Source organism: Eulemur rufifrons, chromosome 13 (assembly GCF_041146395.1).
Source record: "Eulemur rufifrons isolate Redbay chromosome 13, OSU_ERuf_1, whole genome shotgun sequence".
Lineage (NCBI taxonomy): Eukaryota > Metazoa > Chordata > Mammalia > Primates > Lemuridae > Eulemur > Eulemur rufifrons.
In genome coordinates, this window is record NC_090995.1 from 9,091,108 (window position 1) to 9,106,432 (window position 15,325).

General features: G+C 33.5%; 1 protein-coding gene across 1 annotated transcript in view; it reads right to left on the bottom strand.

The window, feature by feature from the left end:
* CCSER1 (coiled-coil serine rich protein 1) overlaps window positions 1-15,325 on the bottom strand; it is a 744,111-nt gene that overhangs the window by 641,022 nt on the left and 87,764 nt on the right. Inside the window, exon 4 of the mRNA XM_069485507.1 lies at window positions 3,200-3,320. Within this exon, the coding sequence (XP_069341608.1) occupies window positions 3,200-3,320 (121 nt within the window). The remainder of the gene's footprint in view (window positions 1-3,199; window positions 3,321-15,325) is intronic.

The following is a 15,325-nucleotide window of genomic DNA, read 5'->3' on the forward strand; positions in this document are numbered from 1 at the left end:
TAATAACTATATTTAATTTGCCAAGGTTCCTAAATATATATTGACTTAGTTCTCTTTTCACATCTCACCATCACTAATGCCAGTACTCTAGTCCAAGGTACTATCAGCAATCACCCAATGGTCTCACTACAGCCACTAAATCTGTCCTCCATTTAGTGATGTGCTGATAGTTAACAACTAGCTCTCTGGGGGAGGGGGAAAGTGCTGATTTATAGAATTTGCCAATTTCTATAGTATAAATAGAATGCCCCCTACCCCCGGTGGCTGATTTCAAACTTTTCATGTGAAGTCACTCCACCAGGAGTTGGGGTGAAATGCTGACAATTTGGCTCTCTCAAGTTGGCTCCATCTCACACTGCCCCCACCACACCCAATTTGTTCTCTATCAAACCAGGAGAAAGTTTTCAAAAGGCAAATCTGATCATGTCACCTGGGCCCTGCTTAAAAACATGCTTTGACTTCCTTTTCTTCCCACCAGCCTTCTTTCAATTTTTCCATGTTCCCACCCACCATCACAGAGTACTTTAACAAGCTATTCTCTTTGCTAGAATGTTCTTCCTGTGCTTTTTCATTAACTAATATCCTTCAGATGTTGGCTCAAGAGTCACTTACCCAGGGAAATTTCCTTGACCTCCTTGGCTACATTAAAATCCCTTACTATAAGCCCTTATAATGAGATATAACTCTCTATTATAGCCATTGTCACAATTTTGCATTTGTTTTTGAAATTAATCAACTGCTGTCTGTTTCCCTGACTACATCTAAGTTTCAGGAGGTACAGCACCAGCTTGCACCAATGCACCAATGTCACCACTAAAGAAACCTCCCAGGAAACAGAAACTCCGCTCGGGAAAGCAAAGAGATGCATACAGAAAGAACGACACTTGATGAAATCTTTTGAGGACCAGACTCAACTATACTTGAGGAAATTTCTACCCTTATATTTTTTTAATTACATGAACCAGTAACTGCCACCATGCTTAATTTTTCGGAAACCAGTTTGCTATGGACTTCTCTCATTGGCAAATAAAGAGTTTTGAGTGAATCACTGTCTTTATAACTTGGCCATATATTCACACCTATTATTTAATTCTCAAAATAACAGCATGAGGTATGTAGGGCATACGTAATTTTCATTTGATAGATGACATCATTAAGATCACAGCAGAAGATACGTGTTAGAAGAATTTAGAACATAAGATGTATATGCCTTCCAGGTCAGCTAAAATGGTCATAAAGATATAATGGAGATATTAATCAAGTAATTGATAACTAATTGCATATGAGATGTGAGGAAAGAAACAACAAGATTTTAAGAAAAGAAAAATGATGGTAGCTTTACTTAAATATGGAAGTTAGAAAGAATTGAGAATTTAAGGCCAGAGGATATTTTTAATTGGTTTTAGACATACAGGTTGAGCAGCCCAAATCTGAAAATCTGAAAAGTGAAATGCCTCAAAATCCACAATTTTTTGAGTGTGAGCATGATGTTCAAAGCAAATGCTCACTGGAGTATTTCAAGTTTCAGATTTTTGGATTTGGGAAGCTTAACTGATATAATGCAAATATTACAAAATATGAAAAAAAAATCTGAAACCCAAAACACTTCTGGTCCCAAGCATTTCAGATAAGGGATACAAAACCTGTATGAGACTCTAAGTCTGATCAACAACTTTAAATATTAGCCTTGCATTCAGAAGCACCTTTAGGAAAAAAAATAATTTTAATATATCTATAAGTTATCCATATGTTGATAGTTGAATCTATGGAAAGTGTAACATAATTAGCACTTCATACATTATTAGATTTCAGATCCTTTACCAACATCATTTTACATAATACAGTAAGGGTGGTATTATCACCCTAATTAATGGATGAGGAAAGTTTTATACACATATAGCAGGGAAACACATTTGAGCTTTCTAATATAATTCAATTGACAAACAAATGTAATATTCCTTCTATTAGATAAAAGATGGCTTTCGGAACCTAAAAATTAGACTGTATTAAGAACAGTTAAATTGTTTTCACTTTTAGATTGTCTTGAAACTGAATTACAATCATTACTTTCTGAATTGGAGAGAGTTTCTCTCCGCTATAATGAGAATATTAATACCGAATATCTTCATGCAATCAAATACATACATTGCTCCATTTGAAGTCAACATTATCGAATGTAACATTAAAGGTTTTTCTTATTATTGATTTCACAAAGACTACCAAAATGGTCATATTCCAGGAAACTCTGTCTTTAAGAACTTTTTATCCCATAGAAAGACATGCAAGAAGCAAAATATAATACAATGTAATACCATGGAGAATGTACTCAAAATAATTAAAATTAAAATTTAAAAACTATCTTGCCACTAAAAAAAAAAAATTTGCATCAAGGTATATCCCAGCTTGTTCATGTGGTGGTCAGCACACGATCCTTGGTAGCACCTTATATATCCCATAGTATCCAATCTGAGACCTTAAATCAGGTATGGTACTATTTTCTTTGAAAAATCATCAGGAGGTTTTTCCTTTTCATGTATTTAATGTATAACTAGAAATAAACCTAGTTTATTTAATATTTCAAGTCTATGTATCTTGTATTTGTTATCATGAAATTAAGTCTCTTTGGCTGTTATGAGAATAGAACTCTATAATTTACTTAATATAAGATCAAATTTAAATTTAAATGAAAGCTTGAACTGTTTAAATAGCAAAAAATATGGAAACATTAAATAATGTAAAGTTTTAATTTGTGGTAATTTAATAAAAATATTTTAAAATAATACGATATTCCTTATAAAAATGCAAACCAACTTTAGGCTCAAAATTTTATATTAAAAATGGATTCCATTTTAGAAAAAGCCTAAACCTATACGATAAGCACTCCAAAAACAGTGTATCCACAATCACAGTGTTAAGGAAATAAAGTGTATCAGCCTACTTACCCGAGTCCTTAAGTTAAGGTAACGAAATGAAACTTGAATGAAAAATGGTTCAAACACATGAAATTAGGAGACACAGAAGTTATTCATTGAGACAATATGAAATAGACTGATTTTTTAAAATGTTAAAAAAAAATTTTCTGCTCTTTTTATACTACTACTAGCACATTTATTATAATTCACAATTTATGAGCAATATAATTCTGATCAGTTACCTAATTGATTTTAAAAGGCCCTGAAAAATTAAATGAACCACTTACTGTTTGGAAGGCTCAGGAAATTTTGGTTCTTCTCTTTTCTTCATTTCTATTGTTGGTTCCAGAGGAGTGAGAACTACAGCGGCACACGAGACTACAGAATGGTATGAATCCTCCCGGCAAACTGTTTTTTAAAAAAATTAATTGTAAATGTCAAAATTATTTATGGGCTCTTCTCACTTATCCTTTTTCCCCTTTTCTATTTTCAGTCAAATAAAAGATAAAATTCAATTAAAGCATTAATTATTAAATTATCCTTAAGTATCGCTTTCCGCCCTAAGTCTTTCCACTCACACTCCCTAGCTGTATGACCTCGGGCAATTTTTCTTTTTTTTAAGCCCACAGCAGAAACACTTTACAGTCTGTTTTTAAAAAAGCTTTTCACTGGAGAATGAAAAGTGTGCAAGCCATACCTTTACAGTAAAATGAAATCTTTGCAACATGAACACACCTGCTTAAAATCAGTATTAAGATCAATAAGTAATACATTACCAGCACCCTAAAATCTCCTGTGGTACCCCATCCCAAACACTACTGTAGCCTCAAAATTTAACTATTATTATCACATATGTTAGATATATATGTGATAAATTTTGGCTATTTTTGACCTTTATATACAAATAGGATCATACTCTTTTGAGAGCCTAGTCTTTTATGTGTGTCTTATTTCACTCAATATATGTTTGTAGGATTCACCCATGTATAGCAGTAGCTGGTTCATTCTTATAACTGTGTAGCTTTCCATTGGGTTATTATATCACAATTTATTTGTATATTTTATTGGTAATAGACACAGGGTATTTCCAGTTTGGGCTATTTCAGTTGTCTATGAACATTCTTATACTTTTTAATATATGTACAAATATATTTGTATTAAAAAACTATCTAGAGAACTGTACTTGTCCCTAAAATAAGTTCATATGTTCTATGTTGTGCTTTGGTAGAAACTGCCAAATGGTATTCTGAACTGACAGTATTAACTCCATTAATTTGCATGACCACCAACAGAGAATTTCAGTTGTTCCACATCCACACCAACACTTGGTTTTGTCAGTTTTTTTCTTATTAAAATTTTAACATTGTATTAATTTTCTGTTGCTGCATAACAAATTAACACAAACTCAGCAGCTTAAAACAACACCCATTTATTTTCTCACAGTTCTGTGGATGAGCAGTCCAGGTGGGCTCACCTAGTTCTCTGATTACGGTCTTACAAGGCCAACATCAAGGTGTCAGCACAACCAGGCTCTCATCTAGTGCCTCTGTGTGGAGAATCCACTTCTAAACTTACTCAGGTTGTTAGCAGAATTTACTTCCTGCCAGCAGTGGGACTCAAGTCTGCTCTACTGTGCTGGCTGTTGGCTACGGACCACTGTGAGCTGCCAGGGCCACAGCCCACCCATCTCAACAATGGAGATCATCCCTCACATCGAAGCCCTCTCATGCTCCAAATCTGATTTTTTTTTTCTTTTTCTGCTACCAATTGGGAAAACAAACAAACAAACAAACCCTCCCTGCTTTTCAAGGGCTCATATGATTAGCTTAGGGACACCTGGATTATCTCCTTTTTGATTAACTCAATTGACTGATTGATAACCTTAATTACACATGGAAAATCCCTTCTGCCACCTAATTTAACATAATCACAGTAGTGATGTCCTATCATCTTCCCAGTAAAGGGACTTAAACAATGGCTGTAGTTATATGCCATCTTAGAATTTTGCCTACCACAGCCATGCCTTTAAGTATATAGTGGTATGGCATTGTAGCTTTAATTGATATACTCTTGATAACTAATGAAATCAAATATATACAGTATATATTCAGTGTACATTTGTTTTTTTTGTTTGTTTTTTTTTTTTTTGAGACAGAGTCTCACTTTGTTGCCCAGGCTAGAGTGAGTGCCGTGGCGTCAGCCTAGCTCACAGCAACCTCAAACTCCTGGGCTCAAGCGATCCTCCTGCCTCAGCCTCCCGAGTAGCTGGGACTACAGGCATGCGCCACTATGCCCGGCTAATTTTTCTATATATATATTTTTAGTTGTCCATATAATTTCTTTCTATTTTTAGTAGAGACGGGGTCTCGCTCTTGCTCAGGCTGGTCTCGAACTCCTGACCTTGAGCGATCCACCCGCCTCGGCCTCCCAGAGTGCTAGGATTACAGGCGTGAGCCACCGCGCCCGCGCCCGGCCTATTCAGTGTACATTTGAATTGAATATAAATGAAAGCTGATATTCACTGAATGATTAAGAATTAAATGTTCATAATTACTTGAAGAACTAAGGAGTGGGGGGTAACAAATTAACCTCTTCTCCAGTGCAGAAAGAGGCAATAATAAAGAGGAGAGCATACATTAATAAAAGAGAAGACAAAGATACAACAGGGCGTACAAATCAGCCAAAAAGTGTGGGGCCACGATCCCAAAGAGAAAGCGGTGTCAGATAAAAACCCAATGTTTTTCAGTTCCCCCCTTACAATATTTACTGATTTATTAATCTGGTCAAGGCTAGAGTCTAAGATATAAAATAAATGGCCACTAAAAGCAGAGCTGAATTTAAAACAATCTGGCACTCAAAAGATAAAAAATTAGTGTGTCAAGGAGGAGGGTTCATGGTTTCTCCATTATCTCTCCAGTGCCATGAAACAGATATTTGTTTGGTTGTTTTTTTTTAATTTAACTTTCTCTGCTTCTTGGCATGAGCTTTGTGTCTATACCAAACAATTCCACCATAGCTGGGAACAGAAAACTCTATTACATTTTTAAACTTCCACTGTTGCCTTAAATATTACTAATGAAAATACAGACTAAGAGGAACATTATTGATTCATACCTCTGAGATAATATTCATTTATTCATTAAATATTTTCTGAACTACTGGTATGTTCTAAGATTAAAAAGATTCTACTGTGGGGAAAAAAAAATTCCCTGACCCAAGTTTCCAATGAAGCTTTGATTTCTTCTTTGAGAGATACTTCCTAAATATTAGGACAACAAGCCTCTGACCAGATCAGGTGAAAGGATTTATCTAGAACTTTATGAGGGAAATTGGAGCTAAGTTACTTCTAAAAAGGAAAAGAGCAGTAAGCAGGGAAATAATGCCAACTAAGCCAAAAAAGTTGAAAAATAGAAGACATTTGTTTTTACACGAGGTACTTTGAGAATCATTATTTAATATTTATGATCTAGAAACAGAACAATTGAAATTGCACTCAAAAGTATTGAAAGTAAAAAACAATGAATAATTAAACGAATGAAAGAATAAGGCCCTTGTTAAACAATAAAAGTAACAATTAATGGGCCTGTCTAATGATTTATCATTGAGAGTGCCATGTTAAGGACTGAGCTTTTATATTTAGCTGAAATTAAATTACACACAAGTTTTAATATCTTTAAATTTCATTTATTATAAGAAGAGATTTAGAATAATAAATGCAAATTAGGCAAATAAAGAATGGAGAAGTTATAACTTCACAAAAGATGAAATGGAGCAATAAAAGGGAATACAAACTTTTTAAAACAAAGATCCTGCCTAGGCTGTCCTTCAGTCTCAGGCAGAAAATAAAAGAAATAAAAGAAACCTTAGCAAGCTGTCACTGAGAAGAGACAGAACTTCTCTGTCCATAGAAGTAGTTGATATTTATGTGATCACTATATTCTGACAAATGATATTCTTCAAAACCAAAGCCCCACGTAAAAAGTGAATCAGAATCTTACAGTATTAATACAATGGCCATGACATAAACTACTCTGTAGAGCAATTTAGTTACAAGATGTTGAATGTTACATAAATGTATAAATTACCTTGGGAGAATGATATGAATATTACTAACTGAAGGAGAAAATATTATATTTCCCATTAAAATAAATCTTGATGATCCAGACTAAAAGTTAAGTTCATCAAAAAGACCTCAAAAGTTAGCAGGGCTTAAACATTTGCTTTTTAAGGAAAGATCATAAACTTTCACTGTCCTTGAGCATTTTATAAAAGAATATGAATGTCAGTGGGAACCAGGGAAAGCCATATTTTAAAATGATATTTATTTAATATCCCTGACACCCATCTTACAAATTCCTATTTAAGACACAGAAAAATTTAATATTCCTGAAACAAATAGCTAAATTATTGCTAGACTCGGAAAGGAAATTAGACTACAAAAATTAATGGAAATAAAGTGAGAATCATTATTGTTAGCCAACATAATTCTCTACCTTATTACCTCATTAATAAGGCAATGAGTACATTTTTTAAACGTGTTAGAGATATAAGAGGAAAACAATATACAAATTTTATGGGACATTATGAGTCCATGTTTTTCACATTTGTAGAATTAAATAGACAAATTTTCTAAAAAGACGACTAGAGTAAGATAATTTTATATGGTTTGCTAAATATATTGAACTTTATAAGAAATAGGAATGAAAATGTTTCTCAAGATTGAGAAAGATTTCTTATATAATACACCATAAAAAAATTAAGTGCATTCCAATACTTTCCTTTGGATAAAATATGATAAACCCTTAAATTCCTGAAATCACAAGGGTAGAATGTTTTTATAGCCCAAAAAGTAGGAAAAATTACTAAATTATTAACTTAGGCTATTAGAAAAAGAAAAACAAAACTGACCAAAAGAAATTAAGAGAAAAAATTTCACACAAAAGAAATAACATAAACAAAAATACATAGAATCAATAAATAATATAATATACTGGCTTTTCAAAGGCCACATTAATTTGAAAAATGATTAATTCAAAGGACAATTAAAACATTCAAAATTAGAGATGAGAAATGGGGCATAAACACACTACCCATACTTAAGCTTTAAATTAAATTCCAAATTTAAAAAGGAATATTATGTTCAAAGTCATGCATTATACTAAATATTCAATGACACAGAGAATTTTTGAAATAAATAATTTACTAAAATAATTAGAAAATTAATGGCCCAATAACTATGGAAAACATTTAAAAATAATAAATTATGTTGAATGAAAAGTAAAAATCAGTAAGATTTTCTGATATTAAATATAAGTGTATTAAAATTATTACAGGAGTTAAAGTTTGGGTTATTTGACAACGGATTTCATTTTTTTCTTTATTGTCTTCATATTTTCCAAATTTCCCATAGTGATCTTCTCTTACTTTCAAAAACAGAAAAGATAAAACATATGTCAATATATAGTCATAAAACAGAGTAGATGAACAAATGTGTGGAATACTGACATTGCCTTGAAAATAGTGGAATTTCTTGAATTTCCTTCAGGAAAACTATTTTGTTGATTTAATTGAATTAAATTTCATTTCATTTTCTGAATGCCTCTCCTCATCTCCCCAAAAAAGAAAGCTCTTTTACAGAAGGTATTGTAAATGACTAATATAGCTGATTAATCATTTCACAACTGTTAAAAGAATGACACTCATTTCATAGATTCCCATTAAATTAATGCGTTTACATGCTAGTATAGGCTTTTAGCTTGTCATCTAGGTGATTGAATCATAGTGACAAGTTTAGGCACAGTCAAAATTGTAGGAACTCTGGTCTGAGGTAAGGATAATTTCTGTACTTTCCAAATCACATCAAACTCAAATGGTTCACTATTCAGATTGAACTCTAAAAACAGGGAAAACTGCACCTTTAGGAAAAAGCAGAGAGTGAAACAAACAGAACTGCCCAACTTTCAATTACTCTATTATTTAATTGTACTTATAAAGCTAGTTTTAATAATGTACAAAGTGTTATTCATTTTTCAATTTTAAAAAGGTGAATTTATGAAATAGCAATTATTACACAACAATGTATAAAACAAGAGCCAGCGTGAAGGTAGTTCATATTCAAGTAGGTTTGCAGCACCCAACGGTTGAAAAATCAATACATTTTTCACTATTACTTCTAACTATAGATGCAAACAGCAATTTGAGATGCTAACCTACAAATTTTAAATGTGCTCTTCTGTGAAAAGAATTTTTGTGGCTAACATATTGCAGGAAGTGCAGAACATTCCATCATAGGCCTCTGTCAGAGGCCTGTCAGAGCAAGGCTGACTGGAAAATTAAAGTCCCCATTTCTTTCGAGACAGATGAGGCTTTTTTGCCAAGATTGGGGTCACTAATCAGAACATTGTGAGCAGGTCACCTGTGGAACTACCAGAACTGCACCTACAAGTCAGTTGTCGGCAACCATCTCTTAATAAGGAAAGAATGATTCACACTTGTGAAACTGACATTTAATTATGAGATTATACAAATAGGGATTGAAAAAGGAGGACAAACATCTGATAGTCACAATCCTTAGGTTTGGTTCTAAGCACTAGTCTCATTTATTTCTAGGTAGTTATAAATATATGAACACCGAAAATGACTGAACCTTCTAGAGACCACTTAGTCAGAAATCTGCAAATCTCGGGGCAGAGTAGAAATCACTCTCAGGCTTAAAACTGAGTAGTCTGACTTTGTCAAGTAACCTTTGATTAAACCACAAAGAATATGCTATTACATGGAATGATCTTCCATTATTGCTGTGTTCTCCCAAATATTTCTTTCAGATTCATAATACATTGCGATTCAAAAGCTAAACACTGAAATTTTAAATAATTCATTTTCTCCAGTTTGTTATATATCAAAATGATTTTATTTAATTACTATACTTCTATTTTTGTTTGATTTTTTAATTTATAAAGTCAACCCTAAAGCATTAAGAAAGCAGTATATTTTATATTTTAATAAATTTGAAAAAAATGTGAAAGATTTATTAGGAAAGGCATTTATCTCTTTCCTGAAAAATTAAAACATTCAAATTACTAGATGTCTAGAGTTCAGTTATCTTATGAATAATAGTGTGTATTGATACTTTAAAAATATATATTTCATATATATGTATTTGTTACACTTGAAGTTGTCACTTCAATTCACCAGAACAGCTTACTATCAATGAGGAAACTGTAACCTTAAAAGAAAAAAAATTTGCTTTGACTTGGTAGAGTGTTCATTTTTCCATTTTCCTTTCTGAATATCTAAGATCCATGTATTTACCATGTGACTTTCTACTGGTAAACCTTAACCTAGAAAAAAGTAACTTATTTATTTAACAAACACTTAAATGACATTACATGATAGACACAATACTGGGTACTAAGTACACAGTGATTTACAGTCACTGTATTGTCTTTACCCTACAGAAAAATTCTACAGCCTAAGTACAACTGTTACTCCCATTGTACACTCTCCAAGGTCACACAACCTGGGAGTAGCAAAACCAGAATTCACTCAATTTGCCTCTAGTTCTTGTGCTATTGAGCATACTTCATGCTGATTCTTATTCAAATATATCAAGTGTTCTAAAGTAATAGAGTAAATAACAGTTTATCTTTTTCAATTGCTTCTATTCAATAATATTCCTGTAACTGAAATCTTTACCCTGAGAAAACTGTGTAACCATTAAGCAATTTGCCTCCCGACATAACACACTCTGAGGCATCGTACAAATGCTTTGCATTCTAAGATCTGTCTTTCAAAACGACTTACTACAACTCTTCTCCTATTGCTCCACTGGAGAATGAGTGGCAAGTGGTAAGATGAAACCTGCCACATTTATCTGTGGCAAAGGAAGATATATAATTTAGAAAGCATATATATATACACATATATATATATTTATAATCAACTTCTGTTGTTTTTCTTTGTCTAGCACTGTTCTAGGTGCTTGAGATATATACCAATGAATATAAATGACAAAAATACGTGCTTTTGTATGATGTAGATCTTTTGGAATAGATTCTCATATCAAATTTACCTCTCTTTGTAGTTGTTTTTCCATCAGTGAAATATAATAATATCGTGCACTTGGGTTGTTGTGATGATTAAATTAATTAATTCATGTAAAGTGCTTAGTATGTCAGGGAAATGGTAAAAGCTTTTAAAATATTAGCAAATATTATTTATAACTGGTTTTTATGGGATTTAAAATTTTTTTTAAGAGATGGGGTCTCACTATGTTGCCCAGGCTGGATGCAGTGGCTACTCACAGGTATAATCATATTTTGATACATCAACTTGGCTAGGCTATAGGTCTCAGTTATTCAAACACTAATCCAAATGTTGCTGTGAAAGTATCTTCTATATAGTAATAATTAGAACTCATAATCAGTTGACTTTAAGTAAGGAATATTAACCCAGATAATCTGAATGGTCCTGAGTAAATCAGTTAATAAAGGCTTAAGGGCAGAGCTGAGACTTCCTGGAGATAAAAATCCCACTGTAGCCAAAAGTTTCATCCTTCTCTACCTGAAGATCAGCTCTACAGATTTTGGGTTTGCCTAGCCAGTCCCTGCAATCACGTAAGTCAATTTCTTGTTATAAAAACTTCTGTACATCTCCTACTGCTTCTGTTTCTGTGATTGATAAATCTACCAGTCAACAATGACATTTTGGTATTAAATACTAGTTGTGGTGAACCTCTAAATATTTCCTTTGAATTAACATCATTAATCCAGTACTTATACAAAGGATCTTGATGAAATAATACTAAGCCAAAATTGAAAGGGGAATTAAAAAATAAGCAAATAAAAGTCATTGCATCATAACCATAAATAGCACACATTGAACAAAAGCAAACACACATATTCATTCCCTATTAGCATTCATTGAACTATTCCATATCCAGGCACCATAATAGGTATTGGACTGATGAAGATAAAAGAGAAAATATTTGCCATGCACTAACTTCAAGTGTAGAGGGGGACAATACCATATAGGAAATGTAGTTATAGGAGCCATCCAGGTAAGGTAATCAGCAGGGTTAGCACTGCTGCTGTCTTGTTCACTCCCGTTACACAGCAGGGTGCCAGGCATAAAGGAGGCAGGCGATAATGCTTGTTAAATAAATGAGAGATTGAAAAAAATGAAGTGAGGCATTGGGGAAAAGAAGAGATGCTAGCCAAGCAGAGGAAAGAGTGTGCTACAAGGCCTTGAGATATGAGAAAATGTTATGTATTTTGAGAAACGCAAATAATTCGGTGTGGTCGGGTCCTGGACAAGACACAAGAAAGTTGAGGAAGACTGAGGTGGAGCTACATGTGTTACTGCCATTACCTTAAGGACCTGCTGAACAACTCCTCAAACATTAGTATTTGGTCTTGAAGTTAATGAGAATTGATATCAATCATTAAACAAGACAGCAACATGATCAGCTTTATATTAAAAATAGCCTGGGCAATGTCTAACTATGGGAACAAGACCAGGTGAGACCATGACAACACTACTGAAACAAAGGAAGTGAGAAAGGGTGAAAGTTTTATCTTACTGGAAGCAGCAGTGTCCTGGAAAAGAAGAAAAAGTCCAGTCAGAGTATTCAGAAATGTTAACACTTCTATTTCAAATCCATAGTCACTGTCCATATGCACTTGTTTCCTTTATTAAGATGAAATACAATTCTCAATATATTACAAAACCAGAAAATAGAGTGAAAGTAAAGATGGATGAGAGAGAAGAAATGGCCACAAAAAAGCAAAGACCTTCAAATTAATTAGAATACAATTAAAATAATAACAAATTTAAAAATAATTTATGCAACCCTATTGGTCATGGCTAATGTCACCTTGAGAATTTTTTTTTTAAAGATGTGAAGGAATTGCATAGAAACTGTTAATATCCTAAAGTAAAACCTTCTTAGAGGAAAAAAATACAAAAATAGACATGAAAATAACTATATCCTGGTAACTTGGACAAAAATATAAAATGTGAAAGAAAACATTAAATTTAGTCAGGCTTATCTCTCAAGATCCAAATTCTGGTACTTTTGTTGCTGTGTACCAATAGTAGCTCTACATCTTGTAACACATGTTTGGATGGTTACCAGGTTTATTATAAAATTTTATTCCTTGAAAGGGCATGTTTTTAACGATTTAATCTTGATTTTTTTTTTTCTTGCCTTAGCTTTTGAATAGTTCTTTTCACAAACCTTTTATGGTGCAATTTTTTTTCTAGAATGAAATTGAAATCTCACAAGTGACAGAGAAAAATAGAAAAAGGCATGAATTCTGTTTGTAAGGTTACTTACTTTATTATTGGAACTCTTTATTGGAACACTTTAGTATGTTTGGGGCAGGCACAGATGTTATCGGTGGCACTAAAATGTAAGCTGAAATAGCCAATGGCTTCCTTGAATGTCGAACAGGAAACAAACATTTATAAAGCCCCTACTAACTACAGAGAAAGAAATTTACAGATAAAGTGCTATTTTATTTTAATAAACAGAAAATATTATTTGACAGCTATTATGGACTGAATTATGTCTACCCAAAAATTCATCTCTTTAAGTCTTAATTCTCAGTACCTCAGAATGTGGGTAGATTTGGAGATAGGGTCTTTAAAGAGATAACTGGGTTAAAAATGAGGTCATTAGGGTGGGCCCTAAACCAATATGACTGGTGTCCTTATAAAAAGAAGAGATTAAGACTCAGACACACATGGTGGGAAGAACGTGGGAAGAACATGGGAAGACATAGAGATAAATTAAAAAGAAAGGCCTCAGAAGAAACCAACCCTGCCGACACCTTGAATTTGAACTTCCAGCCTCCTGAACTGTGAGAAAATAAAAGTTTTATTGTTTAAGCTACCTAGACTGTGGTACTTTGTTATGGCAGCCCTAACAAACTAATGTAATGGTAATTTTAGGGGAAGGACTAAATGATTACTTTTACTAATATTAATAATTAAATAAAGGGATCTTAAGAGTTTCAGTCCCAACTCCCATCTAATGACTGAATCTATATGGTTCCTACTACTATCCTCTCCCCTTCCAAATATCTCTTACAGATGTTGAGTCAGGCCATTTAGGTCATGCTTCAATAGATTTAAGGCTGGAAAGTTTACTACCTTGTCATTATGGCTCCATTCTTCTGAATGTGACTTAAGCTTTTAGTGTACTTAAAAGTAGATTGTACAGAGTTGTATGTGTATGTGTGTGTGTGTGTGTATGTATGTGTATACATTAAATACACATATAATACTGTATATTTTATGCAGCATGTATTACTACATATTACAAACACACATATATATACATTTTATGTACACATATAATATAGATAGGATCAGAAAAAATAGAGTCAATAAAAATTATCTCTTTCTGATAAATTAGATAATAAAAACTTATCAGCATTTCTTCATCGGCACAGTCAGCACTTAGAGCACAAACCCTAGGTTAGGCGTTTTCCAAGCTTCTGCAGAAAGCTGAGTATGGGAACTTTAGCAGCACTGCAGGTCTGTGAAGTCTAGCATGGACACAAATTCCATACATAACATTAGAATGGCATCATCATCTGTGGTCCACTACTTCTGCGTAATTCATGTAGAAGGTATATACTGTGTTCATTAGAACTTTCCATTTTGACACTGGCATTGTGGAGACTGTATTTGCTAAAGATGCCTGCACCGATATATATTCCATCCTGCTTGTGTCTGACATTCCACTAGAGTGGCAGGGTCTCCTTTTGAACCTGTGGGGACCTTTGTGATTGCCTTGACTAAAAGAATGTGGTGGAAGTGACCGTGTGTGGCTTTCAAGGCTAAGACCATAAAAAAACTGAGCCTTCTTTCTGGCTCTCCCGAGACACTTGCTGCTGGGAGCCAGCTGGCACCCTGTGAGGAAGCCAAGTCCGAATGCATGTCCTGTCCTTGACAGTCCCTTGAAGGCCCTCAGCTAGCAGCCATCAAAAGGCACCAAGAACGTGAGTGAAAAAGCTTTGTCTCCTAGCTGAGGCCTGAAACACCAGAGAGCAGAAGAAAATTCACCAGGCCACACCCTGTTTGAATTCCTGACCCCAAAATTAGAAGAGACGAATCATGTTTAAAAAGCAACTATGTTATAGGAAAATCTGTTACACAGCAACAAACAATACACTTGTTAAAAGCAGTTATAATTAACAAAAGAAATATATTCTGAGCCCACTGGACAGATTTTCATTAAATTTTTTACCTAAATGATACAAGAAAAAAAATTGTGACATAAGTGCCACAAAGACTTGTCCACATGTTATATGTACAGGGAGTTTATGGATTGATAGTTAAAATTCTCATTCAGTAGTTGTCTACATCTTCATACCACAGAAACAGAAAATAGAAGCAGCAATGTG